The 21,910-nt window shown below is 41.7% G+C and overlaps 1 protein-coding gene across 1 annotated transcript in view; it reads right to left on the minus strand.

Moving 5' to 3' along the window:
* The window catches only part of TTC7A (tetratricopeptide repeat domain 7A), a 277,635-nt gene that overhangs the window by 77,721 nt on the left and 178,004 nt on the right, over positions 1 to 21,910 (minus strand). The window contains exons 16-17 of the mRNA XM_018576308.1: positions 6,494 to 6,610; positions 5,818 to 5,915 (exon numbers count right to left, since the gene is read on the minus strand). Of these exons, the coding sequence (XP_018431810.1) occupies positions 5,818 to 5,915; positions 6,494 to 6,610 (215 nt within the window). The remainder of the gene's footprint in view (positions 1 to 5,817; positions 5,916 to 6,493; positions 6,611 to 21,910) is intronic.

A 21,910-nucleotide genomic window follows, 5' to 3' on the forward strand; every position in this document is an offset into this window, starting at 1 on the left:
CCCCGTGGTGATTATAGTGATTATATACCTCCAAAAGAAAGCTCTATCTGTCCCCAACATTTTTTAACATAAATTGCAAGGCTATAGTCCGGTCATGCTGACTGGTGAAATTTTTGACTGACTGGTGAGACACTATCAAATTTTTCAAGCCCTACCTATACCTAAAGCAAAAAAAAATGTTTGTGTTACTTTTAGGGCCCATTCACATTAGCCCGTCCGCTAAAACACTCTGCGTTGTGACAGCTTCGGCAGTGTGTTGTCATTGTGTACATTTGTATTAACTTTATGTGAAGTGTACAAAGTGTACATTCATTCCGGTCCCCACACAGCAGTGCGGTGGGCTGCCCTGCAGTGCGGGGACCTGCTGTGGCATCCAGTGCACTGCAGAAGAATGCAGCATGTCATGTAGAGGGGGTTTCTTAAAATTTGACAGCAAAGTGGAAAAGCACTTTAAGGCCTGATTCACGCAGTAGGGTTGCAGCAACACACATTGTGCATGCTGGTGCACTGTGGAGCCATTCATACTAAATGGCACCACAACACACGGCAATGCGCTAACAAACATAGTGGTGTGTTGCATTGCTAAACATGGTACGCCTGAATTTACACTGTATGGCCCCCGTCGGCTCTGTGCATGAGCCTTAAAGCAGGAAACTAAATTTTTTGGGGACATTCCATACACCAAGAATGTTGGGAACACCTCCAGATTGCCATATTGCACAACATTTTTAACAGATTTAGACATTACAGCAGCTGCTTGTGTAGCAATTGTTTATGCTATATTACTTAATTCATTCATTAATTTGAGTTTTCCTTGATACTATACACAGAGCTCCAAGGAACATTGCAGACTTCCTAAGGCTACTACAAGACTGCAAATAAACTTTTTATTACATGTTTACTGTTGGGATGGAGTCTAGTCAATGACCTAGTGAGTGAATCTATTTATGTGTGCTTACAATTGGCTGTAAGCTGCCTGGCTACATCATAGCTGGCGGAGCAGAAATCGCACACAGAGTGGTAGCGCAGTGCATGGCAGGATTATTTTGAAAGAGTGAGTAACTGTGGACATAGCATTCTGTTTTAGGTTTTTCTTTTTTCGTTTTCTTTCGTTCTCTTATCTCTATAGGTTGAACTCGATGGACTTTTTTTTTAACCTGGCCAACTATGTAACTAAGTGAAATGTCAGTTTTGGCAATGCTTAAGGCCTCATTCACACGAGAAAAGGCCGGCACGTATAGATCCGTACTGCGTGCACCACTGTATCGGGCAGCTCCCAGGAAGGACAAGTGCTGTGTGTGATTAGTACACAGCCCCTGTCCTTCTCTATGGAAGTACGCGGCCATACGCCGCAATACGCTCACCCCAAGTGCAGGTCTGTACGGGTGTGGGTGTCTCGGCTCGGACGCAGACATGATCCATCCTGTCAGTGTACGACTACGGACACCCGCACGGACGTGCAGGGCGGGTGAGCGTAGGGCGGCATATGGGTGCGTCTTCCCATAGAGAAGGACAGGGGCTGCGTATTAATCACACACAACACCTGTCCTTCCCGGGAGCTGCCCGATACGGCCGTGCACGCAGCACGGAGCTGTACGTGTAAGCTTATTCTCGTGTGAATGAGGCCTAAAAGAACGCAGCAATCATTCAGCTCACACAAAGCCCATACAATAAGTTATTTTTTATGAGGATTTTACATATACTTTAAAATATATCTCCATCTCAAAAAAACTTACAAGCCTGGGGCAAACGCCCTTGATTCGGCTTCATTAATTTTGGCAAAATTAGATCTTGTTAAAAAAAAAGCCAAGAATAGAAAAATCTCATTCTAATCACAACTCCTTGTGAACTTCTCCTTGTGTAAGTCATTCTTTGAAAGTCTTATGCTCAATATAACATTCGTTTTAATTACAGAAGGCATTAAATTAGAAATATGAAATGTGGTGTTGAAATATGTGCCAAGGTTATTCCTGAACACCATTACAATTCACTAGGACAAATTAGACAGGACACTAAACACTCAGGAACATTGGTAAGCTGACATCATACAAGCTCATGCAATAAAGTGCCATTATCAGAGATCGCTCATGAGAAATCAAGTCTGGTGCTTGCACATTCATCACGGGAACATCCATTTTAACATTTTGGGTTTCTAGAGCTCTGTACACCACAGCAGAAGTGCTTGTTCTTCCAATGTATTTTATGCAATAGCAATCCCACAATAATAAGCCAATAGCCACTCCCCAAAATCACCCACGGTGAATCCCAAGACAACCCTTAATTATGAAAGAACAATACTATGCTTGATTCAAACAAAAGGGAAAATGCTGTGAACTTCATTATCAAACATTGTTTTTAAAGATGAGGGTCACCAAAGTGACACTTTTAAAGCAGCGCTTTAGGCAAACGAAAAAATTACACAGATTAAATACATATATAAGAACATTTTTACCTGCTAAAGGATTTGTATTTCTGTCCATCCAGTCCTGAGACTTGCAAAGCATTGCCCCTCAGCAGAGCCCTGTGTAGCAGGGGAGGAGACCTAAACTTTCTCTGCTGCAAGTTCGCTTTCAATTACAGGTCTCCCCTCCGCCCCCATCCTGTGACTTGACAGTGAAAGGAGAAGCAGCAGACCGATGAGCTCATCTCCCTGTCACTCTGCTCTCTCCTTCTATTACCATGCTACTTGAACTTCAGGACACCTGACTGGCTGCTTGTGCTTCTTTGCCCTCACCCACTCTGAGCTCTGCTGTACAGACTGTAGCTTAGGCTGCAAGAGGCTGATACCAGGTCAAATACAGGTATCTGCACTGCTTGCAAATGAAGAAAAACAAAATAAAAAAATGTAATGAAGTATTAAGGACCACAGAGCAGTATTAATATGTGCCTTTACATCTGCTTGGAGTTCAGTCTCAAACTAACAATATTTACGAATGTAAAAAATATATTCTGTATTGCTTGCCAGACAGCAATGATCACCTTGCATCAGTCTCTAAATAAGCTTATAGTCCAATGTCACACATTACTCTACCCGTATGCTTTTGGATTGTAGAAGAAAACCCATATAAACGTGTAAGGACATATGAAATCCATGCAGATAGATTGGACTATGGAAAGTAAACCCAGGACCGCACTGCTTCAGGGCAAGGGTGTCAACCAAACAGCCACTGTTCCTGTAGCCCGCTGAATTCAGCTGCTGCACACCAAGACAAATTACCTTTTAATTCAAATGTGTGTGACTGTAAAAGTGCAGAAAGAAAAGCTGCTTACAAACATACCAGGCCTTAATGTGTGAATGATATAAATATAAATAATGAAGTATGGTTTTCAATTACTATCCATCAGCCCCCAAATAATAACCCTTGGTCTTGCTCATTATTAAACTGCTTTGATTGTTTAATTATTAATATCAGGTGTATTAAGTAACGTTATCCATCACAGGTCATGTTCAAAATTTAAATACTTTCCATGAAAGCCATTCAATGACCTTCCATGGTGAAGGCATTTTCCAAAGGCTGTCAATGCAAACGGTATTGGAAACATGACCTTAGGAACAACAAAAACAATCTACAACCACAATAAGTAAAACTTCACAGTGCTGAAAACACAGGTACGTTTGCCAAACATGGTAGATGCTGAAGGCACCCAATTTACAGGCTGACACTCTCGTCAGACCAGGACCACATCTTAAACTTCTCCTACAGTTGAGTCTTCCAGGCCCTTCTGTGGTAAACAATACACACCAAATGCATCAAAACAGAAGCTGAGCAAAGACCTACAGTTTGTTTTCTTTAGAAAGCAGCCATGGTGGGAGTAAAAAAATTCTGAAAAGGCCCACTGCTCTATGTGTGGAAGAAGTGGTCTCTCTGCAGATATCCAACACACCCCCTGCTGCTTCAGACATATAGCTGTGCAATCTATAAAGCTCATGCTCTCTGCTGATTGGAGTGCTCAAATTCTGACTCAGGAGGAGACATGTCAGAACTGCTTCCACCTAAAGAGCAAGGGTACTGGCAGGCTTTGAACACCTATTGTTTTGATGCACCTGGGATGAAGCAAATTTGGTTAAGTACTGCACATTGTAGTCAAATCAAATATATCCTTGTGCCTTTTAGGACTCTAGGCCCAAGATGAACAGGAAGCCTCAACTTCTGCCCAAGTCAAGATTAAACCTTTACATCTAAAGTCAATATTTTTTGAATAGAGTTGACAATGGTTAAAAAAGTTTTCAGGTTTTTTGTCATCTGTGTCTCACTTGAGAGCTTTTCCATTACTTCCTGTCCTGTAGAAAGAGCTAAAATTGACATGAAATTTCTCCATTTTGAAGGGAAATCCTCTCTTGGACCGTTGCCACCAGAGCAAGTACCCATTGGATGATTTACCCTCTATTATTGTTTTGGTGACAACTCAAAATTGTGGATTTTTTTTCACACTTTCTGTAACAGTGGCCACCAGGAGAAATTGAGGGAGTGAACTCTCCAATGGAGAGGCAGACAGCAATAAAAACCTGACAGGTGTGGGTGTCTCGTCCAAACCGAGACACCCACACCCGTACAGACCTGCACTTGGGGTGAAAACGTGCAGGTCTGGATGACGTTGCTTATCTAGACTTGGGCGGAATTCCAGGGGACAGGTAAAGGTTCAGGTTCACTTTAACATACCCTATGCCATTCACTCCAGCTTAATCCTCACTCACAACACCACTGGCATCATGTCCTCTGAAGGTACCAATATCAATAAGGCTAGGTATACAAGGGGTATTGGGGATAACTCAAGCTCTGCGACCCTAGCCACATCTACAGCAGCCCCAATGGCAGCCCTCTTACTGAAACCTTCAAGAAAAGCATTTAAAGTGTACACTGCCAATTACCGTGTTTCCCCGAAAATAAGACAGTGTCTTATTTTTTTTTGCACGAAATAAGACACTAGGTCTTATTTTCGGGGTAGGTCTTATATTACAGACATCCCCGAAGATAGCGCTAGGTCTTATTTTCGGGGTAGGTCTTATATTACAGACATCCCCGAAGATAGCGCTAGGTCTTATTTTCGGGGTAGGTCTTATATTACAGACATCCCCGAAGATAGCGCTAGGTCTTATTTTCGGGGTAGGTCTTATATTACAGACATCCCCGAAGATAGCGCTAGGTCTTATTTTCGGGGTAGGTCTTATATTACAGACATCCCCGAAGATAGCGCTAGGTCTTATTTTCGGAGGATGTCTTACTTTCGGGGAAACACGGTAGCTGGTGCAGGGGAAAGAATCTGAATAGAACATTATCCTTTCCACTGTGCTCAGCAAGAGAGGCAGGCATAAGTGTTGAACCTGGGAACTCTGTTTATATGGTTTATTAAACCCTAAAAAGCAATAAATGGGGGGAGGCTGCTCTGGAAATAATTTAGGGTATCAGGGCAGATGGAGCTTGGGCCGCCTGTACACCTAACCTTAGTTAAAACCCAAGCCACATCCATTAAAACGTTAAGCACCCTTCTGGATCTAAACCTTTATAGAGGGGCTCATATTATCAACCATGGAAGGCAGGAATTTCATCCACCCTGACCACCATGTAGCATCCCTTACACTCCCTGACAAACTTATATGTTGTTTTGGCTCTTTTTGTAGCAGCACAGTATGGCTGCTCACGTGCCAAAGTTTCAGTATGTGTGTTGTATAAACATCCTTAGTAGTGTTTTTTAAGCTGGAAGAAGTGAAAAGTGCTGCAAGGAATCAGTCAATTAATGCTGTCTGGTTGCTGTGGTCAATGCTATTTTCCTGCATCTATTTTGACATATGCATCCTCTCCTCATAAATGTTCTTACCATTCTCCTGGTCATGACCTTCTGGAAGAGCAAGGTGCATCGCACTGTGTTTTCTTGTCAGGGGAACATCAGCTAGACTGCTTTCTTTTTCACTGTCACTAGAACAACATAAACAGCAATATAGATCAATCATAACAGTGTTCCGTTATAAGGGTAATGATGAATAAGATCTTAACAGCCTTCTCTGTGAAATAACAAGCGTTACAATTAACTGAAATTCAGGACTGGATATCCATCACTGGAACTTGTAGGTACACAATCTTTGGGGCCCAAAGTAATTCCCCTCTGCTACCATCATCTGGTTTGCACAGACTATTTTCTTCTCTTGCAACACATTAAAAATAAGCCTGCATGGGACTTTTAAAAGACAACTAAAGACAAATGTTTTTTGGTTTTAGTTCTATTTTGGGTCACAGAAGTACATTTACCAAGAAGAGACCATTTGATTGTAGCTTGGGCAGTAGGTTTAATGAACAAGCTCAGCATGGCATGAAGAAGGCACTTTTTTAAACTCCAAAAACAGTATTGATGTAGTTTGACAAAGCTAACATGTAAACTGCTAATTCTCCTTGAAGTAAGATTTTTAATGACAGGCTCACGTTCCACATTCTAAGATTTCTTCTGACCTGGTTTTCAGTCTGTCGGAAAGTAATTGCCAACAGCAGATGAAAATTACCTGAGTTGTGAATAGTTAAACAGTTTCTGCCACAGGTATAACATATGGCGGCAGGTTATCAGAGCCTCCTCGGGTCCTTTGTGCTTCCACTCCAGTTTTGTTTTGGTGAACAATAAACTAGATGGAAAAATAAACACAACTTTGTGAGTTCACAATAACTGTAGATTAATTATAGAGAACAATAATCTCTAATAGAGGGTCAAAATGCAGCCAAACAGGAAACTTTGCATGTTGTTAGTGATATTGAAGTTGTATCTGCTGGTTGTTTGTCAAGTGTTGCCAAATTACTGTGAATAAGATTGATGTATCTGCATGTGACAACCGCTCTTTTTACAAACTTGATGTAACAGAAATTAAAATAAAGAGAAAGATTCTAAATGAAGCTGTACTGAAAGAAGGTATTTTCTTGTTTATTCTGCTTTACGTGAAAGTGGATCTATAACACCCACATAAGTTTGATCTATTAAAATTACTCCTCTAAAGTATCATAGTAGGAAAAATGTCCTACTTCTTGCCTTCTTTAGTATTGTAAACCATGCTCTCCTCTGGTGCAGGACACAGTGCCATGGCACTGGTCATGTGGTCTCTGATTAAAGGGAGGGGAACTGTCCAGGCAGGGCCTCTGATTTGCTGGCAATGCCTGAACTTCAGGCCTCGAAACAACTTTGTCAGGACTGGTCTTGTGACCCATGTCCGAGAAGAAAAGAATTTACAGGATTTAACCACTTGCTGACCGGGGTGTTTACACCCCCTTCCTGGCCAGGCCATTTTTCAGTATTCAGCACTGCGTTACTTTAAAGATTTTAACGCTCATCAATTTAGTGTTAACAGTGATTCATGCCCTAAAATTATTGCTCATACTCAATGATATGTAACAAGTGCTGCGTAATTGGTGCAATCATCGTGTTTGTGTGTAGGCGCACCTTACGCATTTTTGCACAACTATGTCGGGGTGGGGGCTTTAAAATTTTTTATTTTTTTACACTTAACTTAATTGTTATCACATAGGGAGATAAGAATTCCCCAATGTGATATCAAATTACAGTGACAGGTCCCCTTTATGGAGACATCAGGGGTCTCTGAGACCCCTAATGTCACCTAGGGACCCCCAGAGAAGCTGATAAAGCACAGATCTGCGTCACCAGCTTCTCTCCGGCTTCTGTACCAAAACAATTATTAAACAATTTTATGGACGCTAAAATCCGCTTTGGTCTGGCGCTCTACTGTTTTCTGTCCTTGATATACTATTTCTAGGGCTGTGAAGTCAATGCCATGGAACTTTTACCCCCAATCAGGCAAAAGGTGCTTTCTATAGAGACTAATCGCACAGGTGATGTGCTTTGTCAAACACTCACAAGTTACACCATAATTGGTACCATACCATTGCATAACATAGTGCTAGGCAATGCAGTTTAGGAAAAGAAAACATAACGTTCAGCTCACAGCATCACTGTAAATGTCACAGTAAATCTGAAGGTGGGAGGTTTCCCCACTGTGATCAAAGACAGAATAAAACTTGGCCCACTCCAAACAAAAAGTACATTTAAAAAAATGCTTTACTTGAACATGTTCTTTCGCAGAGTTCAGCAGTCTCGTCTTACAAAACTCTGTAATGTTCTGTTTTCTCTCCCGTTCATTGAAGGACACAGGCAACAGATCGTAGATCCTGAATGGTAGGGTAATATCGCCACCTGCAGGAGAAGGACGCTAGGCACAAAACTAAAGACCAATTACAGCCTAGGGGCGGCCCCTGCCGGTGGCCAAACCCCTCACCTGCTGACAAGTCTCCAGTTTTTTGCCTAGCGCACAGAAAGTGGCCTTTTTGGTGGCCATCACTTCCGTTCGGCGGGTGTCGGAGTTGGCTGCGTTGTCCTGCAAGTCCCCAATGCTGGTTTTGCATCGGGACGAGGCGGCTCTCCGTCCTCGGTCGGCGTTCCTACCGAAGGTTGTGTCGGCATTACATCTGAATGAGGACTTTGTCTTACCTTCCCTGTGTCCAAAGCCGGTTCATAGGAAGGAGCGTGCGCTCCACTGTTTGAATGTGGTTCGCGATCTGTTGCCTGTGTCCTTCAATGAACGGAGAGAAAAGGATTTTACGGTGAGTACAAAAATCCTATTTTCCTTAAATTTAATGATACGTGGTGGGAGATCTGCATTTCATCTCCCAGTCCTAAATTCCCACTCTCCACCTCGGATTTATATTCTGCTTTATAAATTGGAGAATGCAACAGGCACGGAAAAATCTCAAGGTACACTCATGTGAAACATGTAAAAATTTAAGTACACTGCATGGAAATTGTTGATTTTATTCAACATATTTGAATAGGCAAACATTCGATTATCATTCATACAATGCCACAGATAAAGGTGAGGTACTTGAACAAATGACACATAAAAATGACATGGTGTATTCATTCTCACAATCTAAACAATGAAAATGCAGATTTGTCATGTTGAAAAAGTACACCAATTAATACCAATTCAAATCCATAAAATTAGAATCAGGTCTTCCCGTTTAGATGCAAATGATTAAAACCTCCTTAACCACTTGCTGTCCGGAGCAATCTATTACTATTTGTGTACACATGATAAAATGTTACTTTTTGGCTAGAAAAGAGTTCCAGACCCCAAACAATGCTTTATTTCCTGAAAGCAGAGGTCCTGTAGAATAAAAAGATGCTAGTTACAATTTTTTATGTCGCACGGTATTTGCGCAAATGTTTATCAAACCATTATTTTTAGGATAAAATAAACTAAATTAAAATTTAGTGCACAGAAAGAGAATATAATACCCATTTTTTGGTAAAATATGAAAGATGGGGTCACGCCGGGTAATTAGATACCAAACATGTCAAGCCTTAAAATTGCGTTCGCCCATGAAGCCGCAAAAAAACTTACCCAAAAATTCCCATAGGGAACACTTTAAACGCTTTTACTACTCATCAGTTTAGTGCTAACAGTGATTGACAGAATTACTGCTCTCACTCTGACGTACGCGACGATATGTAACATGTGTAGCGCAATTGTCGTTTTAACACGTAGACGCACTGACGCGTGTTTGCGTGTGTATGTGCGTGCACATGGGGGGTGGGGGACGTTAACATTTAAAAAAAATAAATTAAAAAAAATTCTTATATGTGACTTACATTTTTTCCAACTTTTTTTTACAGTAACCTTATTGCTATCACATAGGGGGCTAACAAGCACCCTATGTAATAGCAGATAGGGTGTGACAGGTCCTCTTTATATAGACAAATTTGGGAGAAATGTCCCCTGGTGCAGCGCTAGCACTGAGGTGAGGGTGTGGGAGTAAGGGTTGGAGCGCTTGGTGTGCGGCTTCTTAGAAATACGGACCGGGGTGTCCGACGTTTGGTAAGTGGGAAAAAACAAGGAGTGAAGAAGCGCCACTATCAAGTGGTGATTTGTCAAAAACAGATAAGGAGTGAAGAAGCGCCACTACCAAGTGGTGATTTGTCAAAGACAGATAAGGGTATCAAACTTACCAAGTAGTGGGTACTGGCGTAAGTACCCACTACTTGGTAAGTATGATACCCTTATCTGTTTTTGACAAATCACCACTTGGTAGTGGCGCTTCTTCACTCCTTGTTTTTTCCCTTTTTATATAGACATCAGGGGTCTTTCAGACCCGTAATGTCACGTAAGGACCCCAAAGAAGCTGAGGAAGCAGAGATCTGCTTCCCCAGCTTCTTCTCCTGGCTCTAAGAGCCGGAGACTGTAAATAGTGACACCGGAAGTGATGCAATACACATCACTTCCAGGTCCAGTGATTGGAGGAGAGATCAGCGGCTGGAAGCTGCTGAATCTCTCTCCGATCGTTGCGGGGTGACCGCATAGGGACAGCCGTTGTGCCCGCGGAAGCCGACGATGGCAGGATCTATACAGCTGCCGGATCACTTGTACATTAACAGCCATCGCTGGCTGTTAAAAACGATACCAGGAACACGGCTGCTGCAGCAGCCGTGTGCTTGTTTTAACCATTTCTGCGGGTCACCGTCTACAGATGTGTTGCAGCCCTGAAGTGGTTAAACCGGACCTTAAGGCCTCATTCACACAGCTCAGAGACGACCTGTACAGATCCGTGCGGGTGTCCATGCTCTGACGCAGACAGGATCCATTCTGTCTGCGTCCGAGTACGGACACCCGCACGGATGTGCAGCTCGGGTGAGCATACAGCCTGGTAACGGCCAGATACGGCCATGCATGCCGCACGGATCTGTACTTGCCGTCTCTAAGCTGTGTGAATGAGGCCTTACACTCAAAAATCAAACTCTATCAATGCATCCCTCTATGAATGATGATTAATAATAACATAGACATGTCAGGTGTAAAATGCTGTGATTATGAAATACTTACACTTGCAGAGCATTCACTTCCTGCTTTGAAAGGGCAAAATGACTTAATTACTTAGTCATCAACAGAGCACTGCTGGGAAATCTCATCTGTCATCTCATGAGATCTCAGCAAAAGGCATTTTCTCCCCTGAGATGATGTGCATGGTCACATGTGTAGTCAAATGTGCCATAAATCCAGGAAGTAAAAGGAGAGCTAGTAATCTGCCCTTAGTAAACATGGCCACTGTCAGAAGACTGGGGAAGAAAAGAGAAGTAAGGTATACAAAGATACAAGTCCGGCAATTATCTAGAAGTATGTGTTTGAAGATTGTCATCACTAAACATTTCTAAAGGTGTGTTTGTTATTTTAAAGATTATGGGTAAAGATCCGCTTTAAGGAGTGTGCAGCTCTTGAAACCTGTCTTATTTGAACTTCAGATATCTAGGGTCTGATGTTCTCTTTTCTATTAGCGTGTATGGTGTCATCATGTCAAGATCAAAAGAGCTCTCTAAGGCCTTGTTCACACCAAGCGCGTTCCAGGAGCAGAGCAGTTACAGACCGGAGCAAAACTGCGTCCAATGCATTCCAATGGTATTTTTAGCTCCAGTTCACACCGCAGCGTTCCGTTCCAGAGCAGGTAAAAAAACAGCAGCAGGCCCTATTTTACCTGCTCTGGAACGCATGCAAACGCATCAAAAGCGCATGCAAACGCCCTGGAAGCCCATTTTAAACTACATTTTTTAAAACCAAAAACGGCCCGGAACGCATCAAAAACGCGGCAAAAAACGCGACACAACCCACTGCACTGCGTGTGCAGAAACTCATGCAGATCTGCTCTGCATTTGGTGTGAACAAGGTCTAAGGCCCTCAGAAAGAAAGCTGTAGAGTCCGGCAAGGGATTTAAAACACTTACCAAACAACGGAAATCAATTATTCCACTGTAAAGAAAATAATCTACATGTGGCTTAGATTTTAAACATCTGGTAATCTGTCCAGAACTGACCAGCCCAGCAAATTCCTAAGAAACTTAACAAAAAATGTAAATCATAGGATCTGCAAGTAATTTTTGCAACAGTTGGTGAATGCATCTATAATCAGCAAGAGATTGCACCAATTTATCCAGAAAAAGTCTTTGCTGTCTAAAAAGACCATTGGAGCAAGACTGTAGTTTGCCATTAGACATAGAGACAAAGACTGGGCCTTTTGAAACAATGTACTGTGAACTTATGAATCAAAGATAGAGTTGTATGGCCACAGTAGCAGTAGACATGTTTGGCGCCAAGCACGGTGGACATGTTATGATTTGGGATTGCTTTACTACTTCAGGGAGTGGGCAGCCTGCAGTAATGGAATCAACCATGAATTCTGCATCATATCAAAGTGTGCTTGATGAATATGTTAAGCTATCTGCCAGAAATATTAAATTAAACCAACAAATTGATCTTTCAACACAATATTGATGGAAAGCACACAGGCAAATCCACCAAGGAATGGCTAAAAAAGAAATGTAGGTTTATCTACTGACTTAGTCAAAGTCCTGATTTAAGTCCGACTGAAATGTTGTGGGACGATTTGAAGTGGACTCTTCATGCAAGGAGACCCACAAACATCTTGCGATTGACGGAATTTTGTATGAAGTGGTCAGAAATGTTACCAAGTTGATGTCGGAGACCGGTGGGCCGTTATGCAAAACACCCACAAGAAGTTATTTCTGCTAAAGAAGAAGTAGAAGCTTCTGAAACGAAGAGGGTTCTAATATTTTTTTTATATTTTTGTTGAATTCACATATATCACCTTTATCTGTTGCCACTGTTTATAAGAAGATCTAATGTTGGCTGTTCAAATATGTTGAAAAAGAACAATTTCCTTGGGGTGTACTTTTTCACATGACTGTAGGTAGGGACAGAGCCAGGAGCCAGGGTAGGAAAATACCACCAGTGGCATCAAGAAGGAATATAAAAAGTCATATTCCTAAATGAAAAAACAGAATTGTGCTGGGGAGCTTTGGCCACTGCGTGTTGTTTGATGTTTAAAGAGAACATATACTTTGCCCATTCCAACTATCTCCCACCCCTCTTAAAGCGGACCTTTACCCATATCTGTAAAATAACAACAAACACACCTTTAGAAATGTTTAGTAATGACAATCTACAAAACACATACTTCTAGATAATTGCCAGCTTTATATTCTTTGGATACCTAATTTCTCTTTTCAGTCTTCTGACAGTGGCCATGTTTACTAAGGGCAGATTACTAGCCCTCATTTTACTTCCTGGATTACTGGCACATGTGACTAGACATGTGACCATGCACATCATCTCAGGAGTGGAAAATGCCTCTACCTGAGATGAGATTTCCCGGCAATGCTCTGCTGATGTAACCTTCCAGTGTGCATTGCTTTGGCAAACTGAAGTCATTTTGCCTTTACCCCCGACATGTCTATGTTATTATTAATCATCATACAAAGAGGGATGCATTGGTAGAATTTAATTTTTGAGTGAAAAGGTCTGCTTTAAGCATATACTTAACTCCTTCATTGCCCTGCAACCATTAATTGCTGGGAGCCAGAGAAAATACTTTGTACTCCTGAGCATGTGGCCCCATGTGACACTGGTTGCCCAGTCAGTGTTGTCACATGAGAGTCCATGGTCCTGTGTGTGCTTTAACCCCAGCGACTCATAGCTTGTACCGGGCTTTTCTTTGACTCCTAGCAGTTGAGAGAGGCAGTGAGAGAGCAAAAGGAGGTTGTGTGGGGATCTACATTATAGTGAACCAGTTTCGTTACAATGCATGAGCAAAGCACAAATTCACTTTAAGTTTGAAATTTGATCTGCATATATCTTTAAGATTTCTTATTCTGATTATCATGTCTGCTTTGTATTAAGTCAAGTACAGTGTAATTTTGCAAACCTGCATGCCCTTCACTGCCTCTTGTTCTAATGCGCACACATATTCCTGGCACACCAAAACTATGACCATATGTTTCACTGTCCATTTAAGGCAAAATAAACTGGAGGTTACATTATCCTTTCAGTGTTCCAGTTCTCTTTGGAATCCCCTGTTGAAGCCGGCAGACAACCTTCTGTCAGGTTATTTAATAAACGAGCCAGGGCTGGGGAGAATGAGACATGACATTAATTCCCTGTGTGCGCACTCTCCACATTCTGTCCAGCCATAGCAATCAATAGTAATTCAGTTCACATACCGATACATCATGCTGGATCATTTAGAGGAGGAAGTATCATTGCACAGCGCTGCTGATACAATCAGGAATGGATAAATGAAAGGCAGGCTTGTTTAGGGATTTGTTTAGATTTAACTCGCTTCTTTTCTCAGAATAGGCAATCCTGTAATCCCTCCACGTCGCACGGTTCCATGAGCAGGGAATGAAGTATTTATGCAAAGCTGAATAATGTTACCTTTCTATATGTAAATACTTAGCATAGAGCTTCTCAGGAAGGCTGGTCTTCATTGCCTGGTGCAGCCGAGGGGAATTTACAAAGAAGGGGCTAAGATTACATAAGGGGGGTTAGTATTGGGGATAACGCGCAGTGTTAGTATTGAGGTTACAGGAGTGGCTAGTGTATGGGAGGGGGGCTTGGGTCACAACATGCACTGAAAGCTAATGGATCGAAGTATCTTCTTCATTGACCTACATGGACAGTAATTCCAGTTATCTTTCTGTCCTCTATGGCTGTCACTCTTTCAGGTATTGTGAACAGATCTGTACAGTAAATGTACTATTTATATTAAAGCAGAACTCCAACCAAACAGCTAAATACCCAGTTTCATTAAAAATAAAAAACGTTTCGTCCGATCATCGAACCATCGTACGAATTTCGTACGGCAGCCCCATCCTGCCCTGATTATCGCAAGGTTGAATCAACAGTAATTTAAAAAAAGCACCTGGATTAGTGTACCGCGCGTTTCAGTGCGAGCGTATGAACTGTGTACCGTTCAAATCAATGGCAACACAACACACCTCCCACACCAGAATGCACGGTAGATGCAATTGCATGGTACAGTGCGTTATTCGCACGGGACTGTGATTAACGCACTGTACACCAGCCCTCAAAAATACTGACATACATACACAACCACAGACACAATCGCACACGCTCACAGACATTCTCACATACACACACACTCCAAATTTTTTTTCAATTCTTTTTTAAGGTCCACCCAGTCTCCTTACCTTACGAGGACTGGAGTGAATCCTCAGCTCGGGGTCCAGTGTGGGCTGCTGTGCTGTGATGGAGCTCCATCCATATGTGCATTGCTTGTACAACTCCCTTGTGTGCCCTGTAGAGGTGCCGGGAGCAAGAATGTGACATCAATCCGGTCCGGGCACGTGAGGGAGCTGTAAGCAATGCATGTATGGATGGAGCTCCCTCACGGCCATTGCCCCATCCTATCCCACCTTAAGCTAACACTCGGCACCGGGCAGCATATTTTGAATGGCTGCTTGGCCCGAGAACTGACAGTGCTGCGCTAGGGGGAGGCAGAGGAGCCTCTCACCTAGAAAAGTGGAAAGCACACGGCGACCTACTGAACAAAGGGTTGCGACCCACTTTTGCATCACGACCCACCAGTTGAGAACCAAGGCCCTAGAGAATAGTGAGAAGTTCATTTTTAAAATAACTGGATTTCTTCTTTGAATGCAAGCAGTGTAAGCTCATGGATTTCATCTGGTATCAGCCTCTTGCAGTTCCTGTACAGCAAAGAAGGGAGGAAGAAATAGTACAAGGAGCCAATCAGTTTATGTGCTGACAAGAAGCATGCTGATAGAAGAAAGCAGAGTGACAGAGCTGAGCTCATCACTGTGCTGCTTCTATTTTTATTGTCCAGTCACAGTCTAGGGCTAATACAGGACAACCTGGGCTCAGAGGAAGAGGGCAGAATGATGCTGGCCGTCAGACTTATGACATCTAGTGGCAGAAAAAAAACGAATATTGCAGAAAAAGCTGGTTTTGCTATTTTATATTTTAATGGGCTATTCATTTTTATCTTGTTACATAATAGCTGCAATTCTGCTTTAAGAAGTTACTTAAATACGGCACCAACTTATAAGGATGATACCAGATTTTAATGATTAGGTTTTATCTACTTTAACTCTAATATAATATAATAAATAGTTTCCAGTCTGCAAACAAGAGCTGGTAAGCTGGTAATACAAGATATCACCTAATTATCATTCTACATGTATACTACACTATCCAGATTAGGAATTGAAATGCAATTGCACAAATGACTGCAGTTAATAGTGTACTTTTCTTTCTTTTTTTTAATATAACCTAGGATTATAGATATTTCCCTTTTAAAGGCAGGTTAATTATCGTTATGGATCAAATACATCCTCAATGACCTTTTCTCCACAATATATTAATCAGAAACAGTTACATAAGTCCTCAGCCGGGAAGCACTTAATGGACCATGTATATAATAATACAGCAAGTGTAAGAACGCTAAAGGTTACTATCATGAAATTAACAGTGACCGCATAATAAATGTAACTACATACTATGAGATACTATTCACATCCACTGGTTGAAAGAAGGTATCATGCACATACAACACAGTAAACTTTGTACCCAAGGTTAAAGATAAAGAAAAATCGGGTCAGGTTTAACGAATTATGATACTGCTGTGGAAGTGTTTTAGGTCTATAGTTCACTGTGACGGTCTACATATAATTTAAAAACCGATCTCAACTTTAATTGTGCCCCTGTAAGTGTGGTCCTGCTCATTCAAAGGTGCAAGCTGTAAACATTTTGACACCATTAATGCTTAACAAGTTTGATCACCTATAAGTTCTCTTTAAAGGCTACTTAATAGACCCACCTACTGAGGACATCTGAAGCCATCTCATGTGTTGGCAGTAGGGCTACAACTAATGATTATTTCTATAATTGATTAGTTGGCGATGATTTTTTCGATTTATCGGATAACAAAATTTTAATATCACCCTTAATTTAAAATAAAATACACAAGTGGAGTTTTACAAGCATAAAGTTTACTTCAGAATAAAACTGTATGCACAATTTTTTGCAAACCCATCATACTCTAACTGCATTTCCAACTGCATTGCGGTTCCACGGAGTCCTCAATCTCTTTTTCTGCAGCCCCAGCACTCAATGAACAGGAAGCACGGAGTACAGAAGCCTCCTGTTCATTCATAAATCGAGGAGATAGTAAACAGATACTATGACCACAACATGAATGAACAGGAAGTGACGTAGAGCACTTCCTGTTCATTCATAATTGGGGACACAGTATGTGAATACTATGTCCTCAGTTATTTACAAACATCGTACTGATTACTGCAATGTTTGAATATTTACAGGGGACGATCAGCAAATATTTAACATATTTACTGATCGTCCCGCAGCTCTCCGCCCCGCATCGCCCCCTCAGCCTCCTGACAGCTTTCTCCTCCCTTCCCTGGCAGGAGGATCAGATCTGTGTCCCCCCTGACCCCCGCTGTCTCTGCCGATACAGGTGGGGGAAAACCGCGGGGATCAGAGGGGATACAGACCGCAGCATGCATCGGGCTCCCAGCGGGGAGGAGAAAGCTGCATAGCTGATGTGGCAGGGGGTGAGGGGTTTGGGGAGGTTTGATGGATCTCTCCTCACTGCTGGGCACTGGCTGCAGGGGTCTGTTTCCCCTCCGATCCCTGCTGGGGAATGAAACACTGGCTCCCAGCACAGAGGAGAGAACTAGGGGACCAAGACCAAATAATCGATAATGAGAATAGTTGACAACTATTCTCTTTATCGATGAATCGATTAGTTGGTTGCAGCCCTATTTGGCAACAAATACAGAAATGACACACCTCACATCAACCAACATTTTAATGCAGCATATGCATGGCAGAGGAACAATTGAACAATTCCTTAGATCCTTGGAAGTACAGATTTGAACCCTTTATGGTCTGACAAAAAATTAGAAGCATGAGCTATATAAGGTCACTTTTAGTCCAGTAATAAAGACTCCCTCTAACTTCAACACACCCTGCCACTACCCAAACAAATTAAACTGCATTCATGGTTTGTAAAATTGGTTCAGATGATTTTATTGACATTTGTTTATATTAGTTGCATTACTATTCTACTATCGTATTCTCTTGAAATGCATTTCCTGTATTGATTTTCCCAAGGAAAATTATTGAACCCAATAAAGAAAGCGGTCTGCTGTTCTCTGGGAGATCTACAATGTGTCACATTTGTGTATAGCTCATAGTTTACCCCCTGCAATGTCTGCTCATCCCCAGCTTGGAATTAATCCAGGAAGGCGTTACACATAAAATCATGGTCTGGACATACAATGTATACTGATAATGACCGCTGTGACACATTCAAACAGGAATTTAATTATCTCTGGTAAGGATGAAAGTCATACTGACATGGTGTAAGAATCAATCACACTGGAAATACAGTACTAATACTGATCTCTATGACAGCGCAAGGGTGAAGGCAATAGAAGGATCATATTGAAATATGTGAAGACAAAAGCTTCATCACAGAGACACTGCGGAAGATTTATACAAATTGAACGACAGAAAGGAGTCTATGTTTGGGTGACCATATACAAGTATATGCTACCTGGAAATAAATGGGTGATGGGAGATCCAGAAAGGTCCTTGTTACAATCCTATCTGTGACTTCATAAAATCATCATTCCATAAGAAAAGTTCATTCATTTTCTTTTGTTAAACAATACATGGTCCAGGTATCACAAGTTATATCAGCTGCCCCTTTAAAACAGTCACCACTGCCCATCAAAAACTGGCCTGGTCACAAATGCTTTGCTGCTACTCCAGCCTATGTCCTACCCATTTTGGGAACTGATGGCCCTACTGACCAAGTAGCCAAATTGCATGAATACCCAGCACAGTAAAGCTCCAGAGGATTTTCCATGAGGCCATATAAGACTTCACAGCTGGGCACATAAAACAGAATGTGATAAAATTGGCCTGTTTACAGTGTGGACACATAAATGCAACTTGGAGGGATTTAAAACCATAATAGACAAATTGTCAATGATCTTCCAGGACCACTGTATGAGTTCTCAGCAGTGTACATATCACCCATGTGATTTTGAACTTTGGAAGGTCTGTGTGTTATTTTATAGCTTTTACAGTGCAATGGCAACATTCTGGAACCTATTGTTCTACAGAATGGATTTGGATCATGACACAATGACAATTAGAATGGTCAAAGTTTTGAAGCCAATAAAGAGCTATGGACATTCCTACAGTAAATCTTTGCTTAAAGGTGTCCTGGATTTTTGGTATGGCAGCTGTAAGGCCATACGACTGCTTTATAAAAGGGTCATTATTGTCAAGAGGGGACAATGCTTAATCTTAAGAGGGCAGTTGAGAACAAATCTGGGTAATTGGATGCAAGGTTCTACCTGGACACAAAGAAACTGATATGAAGGCAGGCAAACACTTTAACAGTGATATACTGTAAGTGTGGACAGGACAGATTGACTTAAACCACCCACAGACATTCTCAGCTATAGTGGCTTGTCAGGGGTCAAAGCCTCCAACAGATTTAATCAATCATCAACTAGCATATGAACTGTTTGGGTACTTTTACAGTAGTTAAAGCAAAATCATTTTCTTATTCTTGGGCTGATGGCTTTTGAGATATGGAAATTTGTATTTTAAGGAACTTTTTAGTTCTGCAACGACTATTATATATCAATAAGATATACAGTACTGTGCAAAGGTTTTAGGCAGGTGTGAACAAATGCTGTAAAGTAAGAATGCTTTCATAAATATATATATTGTTATTTTTATCAATTTAAAAAATGCAAAATGAGTGAACAGAAAACAAAATCGAAATCAAATCAATATTTCGTGTGACTACCCTTTGGCTTCCAACCAGCATCAATTCTTAACGTGCCCATACACCTTAAAATGTATCTGCAGATTTTCTGTGGTCAGATGGAAAAAGTGCAACAGATTGGCCCAGGTGGAGATTACTCCATCCACACAGTTAAGTGTAGATGGAGGAATCTGTTGCACCTTTTCCATCTGACCACAGAAAATCTGCAGATAATTGTAAGGTGTATGGCCAGCTTTACACTTGCACAAAGTCAGGGATTTTGTAGGATTCGAGTCAGGTCTATGATTAACCAATTATACCAAGCAGGTACTAATGATCATCAATTTCCTATGTAGGTTGAAACACAGTCATTAACTGAAACACCTGTGTAGGCAGATTAAAACTGGGTGAGGAACAGCCAAACACTGCTACTAAGATAAGGTTGTGGAAGACAGTTTCATGTCACTGGTCATATACCATGGCAAGACTGAGCACAGCAACAACACACAAGGTAGTTATACTGCATCAGCAAGGTCTCTCCCAGGCAAAGATTTCAAAGCGGACTGAGGTTTCAAGATGTGCTGTTCAAGCTCTTTTGAAAAAACACAAAGAAACGGGCAACATTGAGGACTGTAGATGCAGTGGTTGGCCAAGGAAACAATGCAGCAGATGAAAGACACACCATGCTTACTTCCCTTCAACATCAGAAGATGTCTAGCAGTGCCATAAGCACCAAACTGGCAGAAACCCATGAGACCCAGGTACACCAATACTCTGTCCGGAGAAGTCTGGCCAGAAGTGGCCTTGATGGAAGAATTGCAGCCAAAAAGCCATACCTCCGATGTGGAAACAAGGCTATGCAACTCAACTATGCATGAAAACATAGGAAATGGGGTGCAGAAAAATGGCAGGAGGTGCTCTAGGCAGGAGGCAGTTTGTTCACCAAAGGGCTAGAAAGCGGTACAATAATGAGTGTCTGCAGGGAACAGTGAAGCATGGTTCCTTGCAAGTCTGGGTTTGCATTTCTGCCAATGGAGTTGGAGATTTGGTCAGGATCAATGGTGTCCTCAATGTTAAGAAATACAAGCAGATACTTATCCATCATACCATACCTTTCGGGAGGCATGTGATTGGCCTAAACATACAGCCAATGTCATTAAGAACGATCTTCAGCATAAAGAAGAACAAGGAGTCCTGGAAGTGATGGCCCCACAGGTTAAGAACAAAAAAAGGAAGTGGTTTGTTTCTCTTAGAGCAGAAAAAGATGTCCATTCTACTAAGGACACTTTCAAAGAAACTGAGGTATGCTGGGAGTAGGAGGGGTTATACTGGGATGTCCTTACAGCTTTGCTTAGCCAGTGTCCAATCGCCTTAAGGCAGCAGCATAACCCACTGTTCCTGAATGCTTCTTTTGTGTCCCTTAATGTATGCTAAAGAAAGGGATATTTATGTCTGTTACTGAAGATTTACAACTTCTAAGTAGACTCTGTAACACCCTCCCCCACCCCCCTCCTATAATTTTGGTTTGGCTGATGAATAATCTGATAGTTGCTATGTGCTGAAAATCTAGAGGTAGGCCCTAAAGCAGGGGTCCTCAAACTTTTTAAACAGGGGACCGGTTCACTGTCCCTCAGACTGTTGGGGGGCTGGACTATAGTTTGAAAAAATGTTAACGAATTCCAATGCCCACTGCACATATCTTATTTATAGTGCAAAAAACAATACAGTATTGAAAATGAAGAACAATTGTAACTAACATAAACTTAATAGTATTTCAATGGGAAGTATGGGCCTGCTTTTGACTAATGAGATGGTCAATGTCCGGTTCCATATTTGTCACTGCTAGTCGTAACAAGTGATGCAAGTGTTCATCAGTTAGTTTCAGAAGTTTCATTCTGGAAAAAGTCTGTTCACAGACATATGCGGTGCCAAAGATGGTTGTCATTTTGAGTGCATGGTTCCTGAGATTAAGATATGTCTCAGACGGGAGAGATGCATAGAAATTAGTAAGGCCGCTTGACTTGAATACGTCTTGCAGAGAATCGCAATTCTGTAGTTCCATTTGGTAAATTGGCTCTACAGTTTCAATGTCAACAGAAAATGGGTTCCTGAAAAGCTGTATGTCCTGTTTATGGAGTTGAAGCTCTTTAAATCTAATTTGAAACTCCCTTTCCAACATTTGCAGTGAATCCACACAAGTTTTGTTTGGGAATGCAACTGCTGGTTTTTCCG

This window comes from Nanorana parkeri, unplaced genomic scaffold (assembly GCF_000935625.1).
Source record: "Nanorana parkeri isolate BGI_ZX_2015 unplaced genomic scaffold, ASM93562v1 scaffold63, whole genome shotgun sequence".
Classification (NCBI taxonomy): domain Eukaryota; kingdom Metazoa; phylum Chordata; class Amphibia; order Anura; family Dicroglossidae; genus Nanorana; species Nanorana parkeri.